Consider the following 13,565-nt stretch of genomic DNA (forward strand, 5'->3'; position numbering starts at 1 on the left):
GATGTGCTGAGCAGCGAGGCTTTGCCTGGCTTTGGATCTGGGAAACGGCTTTGGTCGAAGCATCGCCTGGGACGAGTACTGGAATTGGGCCTGGGAGTGAGGAAGCGACTGGGATTGTGTCCGAGAGGCTTTCGGCTGACGACGAGCCGCGGGTTCTGACTGAACTCGATTATTTATTTCCGGTTCCTGCCCTTCCTCAAAGCAACCCTTTCTTTCCGTCTCTGGACTTTCCTTGGAGCCGAGCACGCAGGTGATACAGTTGGAAGACATACCCACCCTGCCCGAACTGTTCAGCGCGACCCGGGCGAAAACCCCCGGCTTCGTGTCCGGATCGGGACAACGCGGCCGGCTGGCCCGTTTCAGAGGCTCGGTCATAGGCCGTCGAGGAGCAATAGGAGGGCTCTTACCTTTGCTTTCGGTGTGCAAAGTCCCGTTGGTGTCAGGGTGTTCCCACGGACCCTTGGCTTGGTGGGATGCCAGTGACTCGCCGTTGCGGAATTGCGGTGGTGTGGGAAGGTGAGATGAGGACGCAGAGACCTTGTCCTCGGACCCTCTGTCCTCACCGGTGCCCTCCGAGCTATGGTCTTTGGTGTTGACGGCAACCTCGGGTAGACCCTTCTTGACTTTGGGTTGGCCTTTGGTGGGCGCGCTGGCGGTGCGGCGCAGGAGGTGGGCGCCAAACGGCTGCTTACGGCTGTGCTGTGCAGCAGCATGGCTGTCCAGGGAACTTTGCTTTGGGTTTCTGTGGAAGAACCCTTTGATACCGCTGACTGCCCTGGCCTGGTGGAGACAAAACAGACATCACGGTCAAACACGCCCCGCCTCGTCCGTTCAAAGGGGAAATGACACACGGGTTTGGTGGGGCCGACATGCTTAAGGAAGAACTAAAAATCGAAAACAACCACATGTACAGTCGTCCCTCGCCATACCAAGCTTTAAACATAGCGGTTTCACTACATCAAAAACATTTTTTTAAAGGAGCCATATGTAATAATCTCATGTCAAGTCATCATTAAATGGCCCTGATATGTCAAAAGGCCTTGAATAAATCATGTTCTTTTTGAATACCTTTATAACTGATAACAGTATTCAGCTTGGATATGCTCATTTCAAAATTAGATTTACAGACACAAAATGTTGTTATTGTTTTCATTTCGATGCCCCGCCGTCCACCGTTTGACCAATTAGAAAGTCTGTGAGTGTGTCACATCCAGGTTGCCAGTTATGCACCGCCCTCTTCGTCTGGCTACTACTACTAGTAAAGTTGCTAGACATGTCAGACCTTTGTAAATCTTAAAGGATTGTTACGATTCTAAACGTATTCATGACAAAGCCTGGAACAAAACGAGGATTTCCATTGGGGATGCCTGTGAAAGATGGAGATGATTGTTAATTTCCTCATTGACAGGTAATTTCCTCATTGACAGGTAAGTCAGGCATTTATGTTTTCTTATTGCTTGTAATAAAAGGAAATTGACACTTCGTATGTAAACTATATTGTCCAATACAGTCTATGTTCTTGTCTAACAAGGCCCGTAAGTTCATGCTTAGCATGTTAGCCCGGTCAATGACACATCGACATAGCGGCTAACGGGGGAAGTACTGTATATGCCCGTTAGCCTGAAAGGCGATGTGTATTCCAAATGACAGGTTTTATTTGTCAAAAATATATTTTGCCCTATGTGGATATTGGTAGTGTCAGTGCATATTTTGTTCTCAATATGCTGATACGCTTAGGAAATGGGTTCCAACATTAGCACGGCTGGCATGATGGCAATGTGAAACGTATGGAGACAGCCAAATCACATGATAAAATAATTCCTCATTCGTGTAGCCTATAGGCATACCTTGGTAAAATGTCTCATCTTTAGTTTTGGGCGTACATTAGGCTGTTCAACATGCTCTACTCATTTTCACCAGTATATCCATTGCTAGCGCTGGTTGTAGTTTGTTTTAGTCTTTGTTTTCTGATAGTGCTGACAATAACCATATGATTGCTATTGGTTGTGATATTGTATGCAGGCATGACGTATTTTGTCCTGAAAATAGCCTAATTTCTGTGTAAAATGTGTTGGTTATAGATTTGTTATTGGCAAAACACTTGTCTATTCAGGTATTATGGTCGCAGCACCTCAACCCCTAGTAAGAGGCAGTAGAAGTTTGAAGTTCCTAGATTAGCCTAGTCCATCGAGCTGGATTTGGCTGCGTATCTGGCAACATCTCCCCCGTCCAAAGGCAAAACTTAGTAACTCACTTCTAGCTGATTTTGAGGAAAAAAAGGAAAACCAATCTATCTTGATGCTGTCTTACAAAGATTTACAAAGTCATCAAACGTATAGATGTTTTCTTGAGCTTTCATTTTCTTGCCGATTGAGCCATGGATTGAATCTGCTCTCATGAACGTGTGCCCTTTCTCCAGATATTTTATTACAATGTCGGGTGGGCCCCATTCTGCGTTTGCACATTGGGCAAGAGCCGTGTACAGCGTCCAGTTTTTATTTTGACCTCCACAGTTATCTGCCCAAAAGAGTATGCAAGGGGAAGAATTGAGAACAATACATTTAATGAAGGTGGTTGCAACATCCTGGGCCAATCTTCCAAATATCCCCTGGTGCCATAATATCACATAATCAGGTTGACCGTCGGCCCCCATTCGTGCAAATGTCTCATTAAAGACAATAAGGCGACTGACAAAGAAGCTCCGATTGGTCCCTTGAGATACTAAGTTTTTCTGTTGTATCAACGCGGTTATGTGGTAGTTGCTAGGTCCTGCCATGCGCGTAACAGCTTACTAACGGAACAAATTACAATATCGCATACACTAATGTAAAGCATATCACCTAGGAACTCCAAAATTATTATCAGCTCAGTTTTGACCACAATTGAGTTACTGGGTTTTGCCTTTGGACGGGAGATCTGTCAGGGAGAGAGGGAGAGGACTACAGAATTTTGACAGTGATTGCAGTACTATTTCTGGCCACAGTCTTAAAAATGGCTCCTTTAAGCATGTTCCACATATTTTTGGCCTAAATAAGGTCTTGTTGATATTATGTTGTGGCGATTGATAATCAACAAGCCATACTTTCGTTTTCGGGTCAACAATGACAAGAACAGGCATTATCTTCAATGTTTCAACTGTTTGAGTCACTTCATCTTTAACTTCTGCATCATCAATAGCACATATCCTCATTGGTGATAATGATATTGACGTACGCGAAAGATAGCAGGTCTCGGCTGGATATTTAATGCTAGCAATGCTATGCTATCGGTAATGCTAGGTGAAGATGAACTCTGTTGATGCGCTTCATTCTCGACTTCACCAACTCCACGTGACATCAAAGAGCCTTAGGTGACGACGCGAGGCATCTAATGCTAACAACACAGGTAATGGTCGTAGCTGCGACCGTCAAGGTGACCAGGTTTTTACAGAACGACTTACGGCCCTGCTTTCAGCACCTGAAAGCCAGATGTAATCTACAGTGGAACTCACTCAAGGCTACTATATTGGGTGAAAGGAGTGTAAAGGAGCGGACAACGAGCCGCTACTTTTTTTTTTTTTACTACACTTTGAACTCTGCGGCTAATAAAACAATTTGGCAAATTTATTGCATTTTTTACGCTGATGGCCATAATGCAAATAGTTCAAACAACAAAACAAATTGAAGACATTTAAAAAGTGTTATTGTTTGTGCTATGGCGCCACCTTTTGAAGAAGTTTGCTAACTGCAGGTGCTGCAGTGTCCTTCTGTTTAGAGCTTTCAACCGGAAGTACATGGGCCATTCCGTCTTATAGTTGTCCAAAGCGTTTCTACTCGTATGGACCTTTCATTCATCACTCCAAGCAACGTTTGTAAAGTTTACAATATGACTAACACATTTCTTACTCACTAAACCGTACCATATGTGGTGTATTTAGGTATGTTTTCATGCATATTTGTTCGTGCTAACGAAATGTAATCAAGCTAGCATTGTTAGCATTAGCTAATATGCGAACATGTTTACGAGTGTCTGTGTCAGTATTAATAACTTACAATGGCATTCATGGAGTTATTAAGTCTGTTTAGCTGATTGGAGAGCTAGCTTGTGAAGCTAGTTTGTCCATGACGATGACTTCTGTTTTATTTGATCCGACGTTTTACTGCCGTGTTACAGGCACCATTTGGAACCAACTAAGGTATGTAAATAAACATTTACAAAATATTTTATGTGGAAATAACTCAATTCACAATTTATAAATTAGCTGTTTATAGTCTGGTTGACTAAAACTATCTTTTTTCCTAAAATGTAGTGGGTGTGGCTTATACACAGGCGCACTCTATAGTCCAGAAAATATGGTATACAGCTGTTATTTAATGTTGAGAGACCTCTGATTGTGTAAAAACATGTATTCAGAAAATAGCTATGAAAATATTTGATTTATTAATAATAATCCTACTTCGCGGAAATGTGTTGACCACAGTCAGGCCTGGAACCAATTAGCCGCAGTAAACCAGGGACGACTGTACACAGAATCTGTCCTGTAATACACATGAATAGCGTTGATAATCTGTCAGTTATGTTCCATGCTTCAACAAATTAAAATGATCAACTTCATGAGTTAGCTGCAGCATCAAAACAACATGAGAATAATAGCAGAAGTTGTCATCGACTTCTGCTGGAAAACGGTGAGTTACATATTCAATGTATGTAAAAAAACAAACATTTAATTGTCATCACATTTAGGGTGATATTAGTGGTAATAGTGAGTGACAGGACAATGTGATGATTGTGAGGGTCTTGTTCTCAAACAATAGCCAACATTAATGAACCATTCCAAGCCAAACCAAATGGAGGCATGAACTGACTCAATTGTCTGGGAATTCTGACGAACATCATGAGAGAAGTAGATCCAAGTAGTCTGAATGTTGACATTGAGGTGATAGTAAGCAGTGCAGACGAAAAGACAACAATAAAGACACCTAGTGGGGGAAGTTGTCTACTGCATGTGGAAGACTCCACATGATGATTAAGTACATTTTCCCCCCTAAAAAAACCCAATAAAGGAGATCACCAGAATAATTTTTTGAAGGGTCATTTGACTACTTGTTCCTCAGATGACGCTTCAAAAGTTAGGTTAGTTAAACTACCAATGATTGTCACACACACACTAGGTGTGGTGGAATGTGTCCTCTGCATTTGACCCATCCCCTTGATCACCCCCTGGGAAGTGAGGGGAGCAGTGGGCAGCAGCGGTGCAGCGCCCGGGAATCATTTATGGTGATAAAACTTCTGTCTCATTCATTTAATTTTTTCCGGAATGTGTTGCCAAAGTCGGGAAGTACTTTTCGGACTACTTTTTACCGGCGGCTTATAAAACAGTGTGGCTAATTGAAGGATTTTTCTTCGCTGACGGCTATAATCCAAATAGTTGACAAACAACAAAAAACAAACAAGCATAGACATTGATAAGGCGTTATTGTTTGAGCCATGGCGCCATCTTTTGGACAAGTTCTCTCACTGCTGGTGCTGCAGTGTCTATTCATTGTGTGCTTTCAATCTGGGAGTGTCATTTGGTCTTGTAGCCGTTCATAGTCTTGTTACTCGTATAGATTCTTCATTCATCACTCCAAGCAACGTTTGTAGGTTTTTAAAATACAACTAAAACTGTTAATACAAACTAAACCGTCCCATGTGTGATGATGTCTGCAGCCGTGTTTTCATGCATATTTGTGCGTGCTATCGTAATGTAATCAAGTGAGCGTCGTTAGCATCAGCAAATATGCTAACACTTTTGTGTTAGCATATTTAGCATAGTGTCTGTGTAAGTATTATTAACTTATAGTAGCATTCTTTTTGTACTGTGTCAGTTGCGCGCATTCACCAACACATCACCGTGGAGTTATTGAGTCTGTTTAGCTGATTGGAGAGCTAGCTTGCACAGCTAGTGGGTCCATGACAACGACTTCTGTTTTGTTGGATCATCCGTTTTACTGCTGTGTTACAGACACTGTTTGGAAACAATTAATATTATTCATATTTACAGAAAACTTCTGTGTGAATAACTAATTTTACAAAGTATATATCTGCAGCTTATAGTCCCGTGCAGCTAATAAACGATCAAATATAATTTTTCTCCAAAACTTTGTGGGTGCAGCTTATATACCGATGCGTTCTATATCGTGGAAAACACGGTAGTCTTTTCCATTAAGTTGAACGTGCCAGTCTTGTCTTTAGTTGAGTCCTACAAAAAGTTTATAGTTTCAGTATTTTACTTATGGTGCATTGCATTAACTTGGGAAGATGGGCATCGAAGCTGGGAATGACGTCACAACATAGCTGTAAGCGTTTTAATCATATGGAAGTAGAATTGTCTTACATCAACTTATACATATCAATATGATATTAATACATATGCAAATATTAATAAATACACACATACAAATGTAATATACAAATAAATACATAATTTGTATAAATAAACACGTATTTGTAAATACATTTATGAGATTTGAAAATATATACAAATAAAATGTATATATAAATATAAAAATGTGACAAACAAATAAACCGTTTGTATAAATAAACATCTATTTGTAAAAATATTTTTGAGATTTTAATATAAATATGCTGGATTTTGTATTTGCATTCGTATTGAATTTGCATATGTGGAAAGCTTTTTTTGCTTTTGTGTCGATGAGACATTCCTACCACAAACCAGATGCACAAATACTGTAAATGTGACCGAGTTTGAATGTGGAGTTACACACTCCCCTGAACAACCAGCAAAGTGCACTGCAGCCAGAGCGGTATGGGTCACAGCCATGGTCACACACTGGCGAACCAATCAGAGGCACACTGGGGAGGGTAATAACTGGTATTGAGAACTGTTCCAGGTGTGTTGTAGTAGTGCCATGGTTGTATAGTGGATTAAATTGGTGGGTAAGTAATAGATATTATTGATAACTGTTTCAGGTGTGTTGTAGTAGTGCCATGGTTGTATCTACTGGATAGTTGAGTCAGCCACCTTTTACAGGTGTTGATGTGACGTTAGCCAGCTATACATACATACATATATATATATATATATATATATATATATATATATACATACATATATACATATATATATATATATATATATATATATATATATTTATTGTTCACCCCAAGTAAAAATGATCCCAGATTTTTCTCATTTTGCTCAAATAATACACATTTGAGAAAGTGTTAATCAGTTTGGATGTTCGACATAAACATCCATCCATCCATCCATCTTCTTCCGCTTATCAGAGGTTGGGTCGTGGGGGCAGCAGCCTAAGCAGGGAAGCCCAGACTTCCCTCTCCCCAGCCACTTCGTCTAGCTCTTCCCGGGGGATCTCGAGGCGTTCCCAGACCAGCCGGAAGACAAAGTCTTCCCAACGTGTCTTGAGTCTTCCCCGCGGCCTCCTACCGGTTGGACGTGCCCTAAACACCTCCCTAGGGAGGCAATCGGGTGGCATCCTGACCAGATGCCCGAGCCACCTCATCTGGCTCCTCTCGATGTGGAGGAGCAGCGGCTTTACTTTGAGCTCCTCTCGGATGGCAGAGCTTCTCAACTTATCTCTAAGGGAGACTCCCGCCACCCGGCGGAGGAAGCTCATTTCGGCCGCTTGTACCCGTGATCTTATCCTTTCGGTCATGACCCAAAACTCATGACCATAGGTGAGGATGGGAGCGTAGTCAACCGGTAATATGAGAGCTTTGCCTTCCGGCTCAGCTCCTTCTTCCCCACAACGGATCGGTACAACGTCCGCATTACTGAAGACACCGCACTGATCCGCCTGTCGATCTTACGATCCACTATGCCCCCACTCGTGAACAAGACTCCTGGGTACTTAAACTTCTCCACTTGGGCAAAGATGTCCTCCCAACCCAGAGATGGCACTCCACCCTTTTCCGGGCGAGAACCATGGACTCGGACTTGGAGGTGCTGATTCTCATTTCGGTCGCTTCACACTCGGCTGCAACCGATCCAGTGAGAGTTGAAGATCCCTGCCAGATGAAGCCATCAGGACCACATCATCTGCAAAAAGCAAAGACCTAATCCCGCAGCCACCTAACCGGAACTCCTCAACGCCTTGACTGCGCCTAGAAATTCTGTCCATAAAAGTTATGAACAGAATCGGTAACAAAGGAAAGCCTTGGCGGAGTCCAACCCTCACTGGAAATGTGTTCGACTTGCTGCCAGCAATGCGGACCAAGCTCTGACACTGATCATACAGGGAGTGGACCGCCACAATAAGACAGTCCGGTACCCTATACTCTCTGAGCACTCCCCACAGGACTTCTCCAAGTCCACAAAGCACATGTAGACTGGTGGGGCAAACTCCCATGCACCCTCAAGAGCCCTGCCGAGAGTATAGAGCTGGTCCACAGTTCCACGACCAGGACGAAAACCACACTGTCCCTCCTGAATCCGAGGTTCGACTATCCGGCGTAGCCTCCTCTCCAGTACACCTGAATAAACCTTACCGGGAAGGCTGAGGAGTGTGATCCCACGGTAGTTGGAACACACCCTCCGGTCCCCCTTCTTAAAGAGAGGGACTACCACCCCCGTCTGCCAATCCAGAGGTCGCGCCACCAATGTCCACGCGACACTGCAGAGTCTTGTCAAACAGGACAGCCCCACAGCATCCAAAGCCTTAAGGAACTCCGGGCGGATCTCATCCACCCCCGGGGCCTTGCCGCCGAGGAGCTTTTTAACTACCTCAGCAACCTCAGCCCCAGAAATAGGAGAGCCCAACACAGATGCCCCAGGCACTGCTTCCTCATAGGAAGACGTGTTGGTGGGATTGAGGAGGTCTTCGAAGTATTCCCTCCACCGATCCACAACATCCACAGTCGAAGTCAGCAGAACACCATCCGCACCATACACGGTGTTGACAGTGTGTGGTGCCATACGCCCCTTCCTGAGGCGGCGTATGGTGGTCCAGAATTGCTTCGAAGCCATCCGGAAGTCGTTTTCCATGGCTTCCCCAAACTCTTCCCACGTCCGAGTTTTTGCCTCCGCGACCGCTAAAGCTGCACACCGCTTGGCCCGTCGGTACCCGTCCACTGCCTCCGGAGTCCTGTGAGCCGAAAGAACTCGATAGGACTGCGTCTTCAGCTTGACGGTATCCCTCACTGCTAGTGTCCACTAACGGGTTCTGGGATTACCGCCACGACAGGCACAAAGAACCTTGCGGCCACAGCTCCAATCAGCCGCCTCGACAATAGAGGTGCGGAACATGGTCCACTCGGACTCAATGTCCCGCTCCTCCCTCGTGATATATTAAAAGTTCTTCCGGAGGGGGGAATTGAAACTCTCTCTGACAGAAGACTCTGCCAGACGTTCCCAGCAGACCCTCACAATGCGCTTAGGACTGCCAGGTCTGTCCGGCATCCTCCCCCACCATCGCAGCACACTCACCACCAGGTGGTGATCGGTAGAAAGCTCTGCCCCTATATTCACCCGAGTGTCCAAAACATGAGGCCGCAAATCCGATGACACAACTATAAAGTCGTTCATGGAACTGCGGCCTAGGGTGTCCGGGTGCCAGGTGCACATATGGACACCCTTATGTTTGAACATGGTGTTTGTTATGCACAAACTGTGACAAGCACAAAAGTCCAATAACAAAACACCACCTGGGTTTAGAACAGGGCGGCCATTCTTCCCAATCACGCCTCTCCAGGTTTCACTGTCGTTGCCAACATGAGCGTTTAAGTCCCCCAGTTGGACAAGGGGATCACCCGGGAGAGCAATTTCCAGTACTCCCTCGAGTGTACCCAAAAAGGGTGGGTACTCTGAACTGCTGTTTGGTGCGTAAGCACAAACAACAATCAGGACCCGTCCCCCCACCCGAAGGCGGAGGGAAGCTACCCTCTCGTCCACTGAGTTGAACTCCATCGTGCAGGCTTTGAGCCGGAGGGACACGAGAATTGCCACCCCAGCCTGTCTCCTCTCACTGCCGGCAACGCCAGAGTGTAAGAGAGTCCAGTCCCTCTTGAGAGAACTGGTTCCAGAGCCCTTGCTGTGCGTCAAGGTGAGTCTGACTATATCCAGCCAGAACTTCTCCACCTAGCACACTAGCTCAGGCTCCTTGCCCCCCAGTGAGGTGACGTTCCACGTCCCAAGAGCTAGCTTCTGTAGCCGAGGATCGGACCGCCAAGTGCCCTGCCTTCGGCTGCCGTCCAGCTCACAATGCACCCGACCTCTATGGCCCCTCCTATGAGTGGTGAGCGCATTGGAGGGTTGACCCACGTTGCCTCTTCGGGCTGTGCCCGACAGGGTCCCATGGGGACAGGCCCGGCCACCAGGCGCTCGCCATCGTGCCCCAGCTCCGGGCCTGGCTTCAGAGCGGGGCCCCAGTGACCCGCGTCCGGGCAAGGGAAATCTGAGTCCATTATGTTGTAATTCCATAGAAGTCTTTGAGCTGCTCTTTGTCTGATCCCTCACCTAGGACCTGTTTGTCTTGGGAGACCCTACCAGGGTGCACGAAAGCCCCCGGACAACATAGCTCCTAAGATCATTGGGACACGCAAATTCCTTTACCACGGTAAGGTGGCAGCTCAGAGAGGAGTCGACATAAACATTATTTTTAAAATTATTTTGTAGAAATATGTTTATTTTATCCGTTAATATAATGGCAGAGTTCAATCATTATCAAAAGCACTTGAATGGTCCTCAGTAGAGGAGAATAAAAAATGGCGATTGCTTTGTCCAGTTCACTTTTATCTGAGTTGAGTTGAAGACATTGGATCTACTTTGGTGGATTACTGAAGCCTTCAATAACTCATGAGCTGCATGAGTTGCTCTTTCACACTTTGTGTCGCTGACCAGTGTGTTTATGCAGGGGTGGGTGGTGGGGGGAGTGTCAAGTAGTTGCATGCAAGATGCTGACTGGGTGTCACTACACCTGAGTTGTCAGCGGCAGCTTCAGGACTCCTAAAAATTTCCTGTTTCGAAGTGAATCGTTAGGAAAAAGAGGGGTTGACTGCAGTTGCAGAGGCAGAGATGAGGAGGAGGAGGAGAGAGAGAGAGAGAGAGAGAATCAGACAGATGGAGAGGAACTACAACGCAAGTGTGGTGGGAAGGCACAAAGCAGCTGAGAAAAGACCAGGTTCACAACAAGGACAGTATGAACAAGTATTTCAAACTGAAACAGAAAAAAATAAAATGTTTGTCTTTCGCTGCAGCGTTCTTTCTAAACATGTGAAATAGCAACAATAATACACCCAGAATAACCTGATCTGAATACTATTTCTTTAAGAGAGTGGTTTGCATTATTTACTAGGAGTGTACCGACACAATTTTTTCACTTCCAATACCATACCCATATTGGCACCTTAAATATTGGCTTGTACCGTGAGTAGGAATCAAACTAAATGAGACAAACAGAGAAAAATGAAAAACATTAAACTATTTATCATTAACCGTCTGGAATGGACTGTATTTTTAAGTTGAAGTGACCTGTGTCAACTATTGTTGACACAGGTCATGATAATTCATGACGCACTAAGTTAAATGATGCGGACACATTTGCTACTGGATACAAAGACTTTGAATGTGGAAGTAATACACAAGTAAAATTATTTAATACTTGTTTTTATTGACAAATGTTACCTTTTATTGTTCAATGATTATTACTTATGTCTGGCTTTTTTGCACAGTGTGCTTGGCTGTTGTGCAGCTGCTAGCTCCTGGTAGCCTATTGCCTAGCATGTTTACCTTTTGTAAATGATTGGGCTAAAATCATACTTGCCAACCCTCCCGAATTTTCCGGGAGACTCCCGAAATTCAGCGCCTCTCCCGAAAACCTCCTTGGACAAATTTTCTCAAGAAAATCTCCCGAAATTCAGGCGGATCTGGAGGCCACGCTCCCTCCAGCTCAATGAGAACCTGACTCAATGTTGTGACCCTCTTAAACAGGACAATACTGCCATCTACTGTACATAGAATATAATGTAAATATATTCTACATTTAAGTGCAGTCAAGGAACATGTATTAGGGAGTCTGTTCTGAAGCCCACAGTAAAGAGACGTAACTTCATCACGTCGCCTGGTTATTGACTCCAACCCAATATATTACACCGTCGACGAGCAAAATGAAGAAATACGCTTGCAAGTTACAGAACGATTGGAAACAAGAATTTCAGTTTATCCAGGAGAGTTTGAAGGGGAAGGGGTATGTTGCCTGTAAATTTTGTAGAACAGACAACTCCATTGAACACGGCGGCCGAATGGATATACTCAGCCATGAACGGTCAGTCAGCGAAGCACAAAGCGTCCGCAGCGCAGCATCGTTCACAACCCAGTATTATGGCCCACCTCGCAAAATGGAGACCCGATGGTGTATCTTATGCTGAGAAAAAGATGGCTATGCTGATAGCTGGAAGCAACATCCAGTTCTCATTTGCGGATGTCTAAAACAAATCTGGGAAGGATGTTCTCGGATTCGGAGATCGCTCGCCAATACGCAAATGGCAGAACAAAGGTTACTCAAATAGTGAAAGGCAAGTGTTTTTTGTTTTTTTTAGTAACCAGCAAGCACAGTACAGTTAGTAGAACAACTGTGTTTTTATTACTGTGTATTTGATAGGTGCCGTCGGAAATTCAATTATTTATTTTATTTATATATATAATAAACTAAATATATATAAATAGAATTCACTGAAAGTCAAGTATTTCATACATATATATATATATATTTCATATGTATATATATATATATATATATATGAAATACTCGAGTTGGTGAATTATATGCCACCCCTCTTAACCACACACCCAACCACGCCTCCGCCCCACCCCCGACCACGCCCTCCCACCCCCCGAAATCGGAGGTCTCAAGGTTGGCAAGTATGGCTAAAATAGAAGACATTGTGTGCTTACTGGAGGGCATTCAGATGTTAACTGGCTGTCCAGCTTGGCACAAGTAAACACGCTGCAGGACTGCTCATATCGCACATGATGTCACACACAAGTAAACACGCTGCAGGGCTGCTTGCGTCGCACATTACATTACACACAAGTAAACACACTGCAGGGCTGCTTGTATCGCACATGATATCACACACAAGTAAACACGCTGCAGGAAAGCTCGTATCGCACATTTTGTTGTTTACTTTGCTGATATCGGACTGATATCTACGTCAGATCGGGACACCCGTAGTTATCGCTGATTATTAGTGATATTAAAACCAAGAGTTTAACTTTTTGTCGTCTTTTTGTCCTTTTTTCCATCTTTGTATTTTTTACAAATGTGCAGTGTCAGCAAATATGTAATACAATATAGATATGTGTACATTTATAAAAATTACCAGCATCATTCTTGCCTGTAGAAGAGGTTAACTGTCTGGAATGGATTTATGCTGTCTTTAAGATGAAGCAGAGTGGTAATTGGCCACAATAATTCACAAAGTTTATGACGAAGTAGGTTGAATGATGCGGACAGGTTTGTTACTGAATACTCTCTAATACGCTCCTGCCTTGACAATGGTGCTGTTTTACACTGCAATATTGTTCAGCTAATATTATGTACTGTATACCTAGCTTGTGTGATATT

The 13,565-nt window shown here is 44.2% G+C and overlaps 1 protein-coding gene across 8 annotated transcripts in view; it reads right to left on the reverse strand.

The window, feature by feature from the left end:
* The window catches only part of plch2a (phospholipase C, eta 2a), a 181,352-nt gene that overhangs the window by 17,629 nt on the left and 150,158 nt on the right, over positions 1 to 13,565 (reverse strand). For 6 of the 8 annotated variants that reach the window (XM_061903126.1, XM_061903124.1, XM_061903122.1 and 3 more), the window contains 2 exons: positions 10,917 to 10,994; positions 408 to 780 (listed from right to left, as the gene is read on the reverse strand). In XM_061903126.1, coding sequence (XP_061759110.1) covers positions 408 to 780; positions 10,917 to 10,994 — 451 coding nt within the window. Of the gene's footprint in view, positions 1 to 407; positions 781 to 10,916; positions 10,995 to 13,565 lie in introns of those variants that run through there. The other 2 variants (XM_061903123.1, XM_061903130.1) reach the window with 2 other exon arrangements.

This window comes from Nerophis ophidion, linkage group LG06 (genome assembly GCF_033978795.1).
Source record: "Nerophis ophidion isolate RoL-2023_Sa linkage group LG06, RoL_Noph_v1.0, whole genome shotgun sequence".
NCBI classification, from domain to species: domain Eukaryota; kingdom Metazoa; phylum Chordata; class Actinopteri; order Syngnathiformes; family Syngnathidae; genus Nerophis; species Nerophis ophidion.